Raw genomic sequence first — 1,718 nt, forward strand, 5'->3', positions numbered from 1 at the left:
GTAAGTGCAATTGATGGATTTCGTTCCATTGGAGGAAGAGGTTCCGGGATAGAGTCAATAACTTCCATAGGTTCACGTTGTGAACTTTGTTCTTCTGAAGAAAGAGGTTTTAGGGCAACGGGTTCTGTAACTCTCGGAGCTACAGATGTTGAATCTCGTTTGTTTCTTGGAGAACGAAGTTTCGAGGGTTTTGAGGCACGGTCTGTAACTTCGGGAGCTGGTGTAGATGATAATTCTCGCTGTGTCCTAGACTCCCGGGTTTTGGATAGATGTGCTTCAATTTCCGATGCTGAAAGTGGCACTAGATTCACTCTCAGCGACCTCAGCATGATTCATATTTGAAAGGCCGTCAGTCGACCGTAATTTCTCGCATCTAAATTGATTTGTGGATGTTTGCACAACCACTCTGCCAGCTCGTAATCTCTCTTGAAAACGGTTGTATGAAGTACGGTCTCACCTCCGCATGATTCCCTTTCATTCACATCAGCGCCCATCAGTACTAGTATTTCGATAAGGTTTATGGCACGAATCCCGCTGTGACATCTCGCAGCTACGTGAGTGCAAAGCTCACCACGGTAGTTTTTGATTTGTATTAAGTTGACGAATGCTCCGCTGGTCCGCTCGTGAATCCGGTACAGTACCCTCAACGCTCCACATTCCGCCAGCTCGTGAATCCGGTACAGTACCCTCAACGCTCCACATTCCGCCAGCTCGTGAAAGATTGTCTCTCCCGTCTCTCGGTCTCTTTTAAACAGATCTTCAAATGCAGACTTTTCCATTTTTATAAAGTAGTTGAAATATGCGACCAACCTGAAAGAAGTTCGTGAACGTAATGATCCATATTCCTCGATTCGTACCCATTTATCACGGGGTCAGAGGTTATCATACTGTTTTCGTGACTCGACTATATTTAACATTCGAACAGTTAATGATACATATCTGGGACGTCAGCTAGTATTCTTATCTTTAACCTTGAATGTCTTGACCTGATCTGTGATGATTTTTGGAGTTTACCCATCACGTGCAACGTTGTGGTTTTGGGGTATCTTTTTTATGCTTTTTGGGTTTCAGTTTCAGATTATCTTGAATCTTACGGCGTTGTGCCAATCGAGCCTTGCTAATCTGCAAAGTCTTCCAGAGTTTCAGTCTTTCGGAACATAGTCTGTTTTATTACGGCTTACTACTCGGTTTAGTTCATACGTGATATGCGGTTCGCTTCATCTCCGGCAAGCTTGGACGAGCCATGAATTTTTATTGCATCTCCTGCGATACCGGGCAGCGCCAGCAACGTCGAAGCCATCAGTAAGCCAGCACTTCTTACTGAATCCTTTATTTTCAATGAAACTTCTTTCGCGTTATATCTAATTATATTCCATTCTGTTTACAGAGGTTGAAGATTGCAGTGAACGGCTGAAAGAGTTTGTCGATGCTGAGCTCGCTTCGATTACGATAAAATCAGAGCTACAGCTAGAACAGGAATTTGCACCAGACGAATTTGAAACATTTCATTCACCCGACGAACTTCTTTCGAGCCAGCCAAATCCATCATCTGCCACTCCAAGAGCTGAAGAAGCACTTAGCAACTGTAAGCACATGATGAAAATCATATATCTCCTCGTGACATGTTACGAAACCATGTGCATAATCCATGTCTCATTTTTCAGGTTGCTGCTCGCAACGACCGAAGGTGCTGCGAGATTTAAGAAACGATTTTACGA

At 43.8% G+C, this 1,718-nt stretch overlaps 1 protein-coding gene across 1 annotated transcript; it reads right to left on the reverse strand.

Moving 5' to 3' along the window:
• Positions 1–332: 332 nt before the first annotated feature.
• Positions 333–1,222, reverse strand: LOC124409117 (NF-kappa-B inhibitor cactus-like). Its single transcript, XM_046886538.1, has 2 exons — positions 682–1,222; positions 333–642 (listed from the first exon to the last, which is right to left on the reverse strand). Exons 1-2 carry the CDS (start codon positions 777–779, stop codon positions 333–335), a joined length of 408 nt encoding a protein of 135 aa, XP_046742494.1. The 5' UTR covers positions 780–1,222.
• Between the last annotated feature and the right edge of the window lie 496 nt (positions 1,223–1,718).

Source organism: Diprion similis, chromosome 8 (assembly GCF_021155765.1).
Source record: "Diprion similis isolate iyDipSimi1 chromosome 8, iyDipSimi1.1, whole genome shotgun sequence".
Classification (NCBI taxonomy): domain Eukaryota; kingdom Metazoa; phylum Arthropoda; class Insecta; order Hymenoptera; family Diprionidae; genus Diprion; species Diprion similis.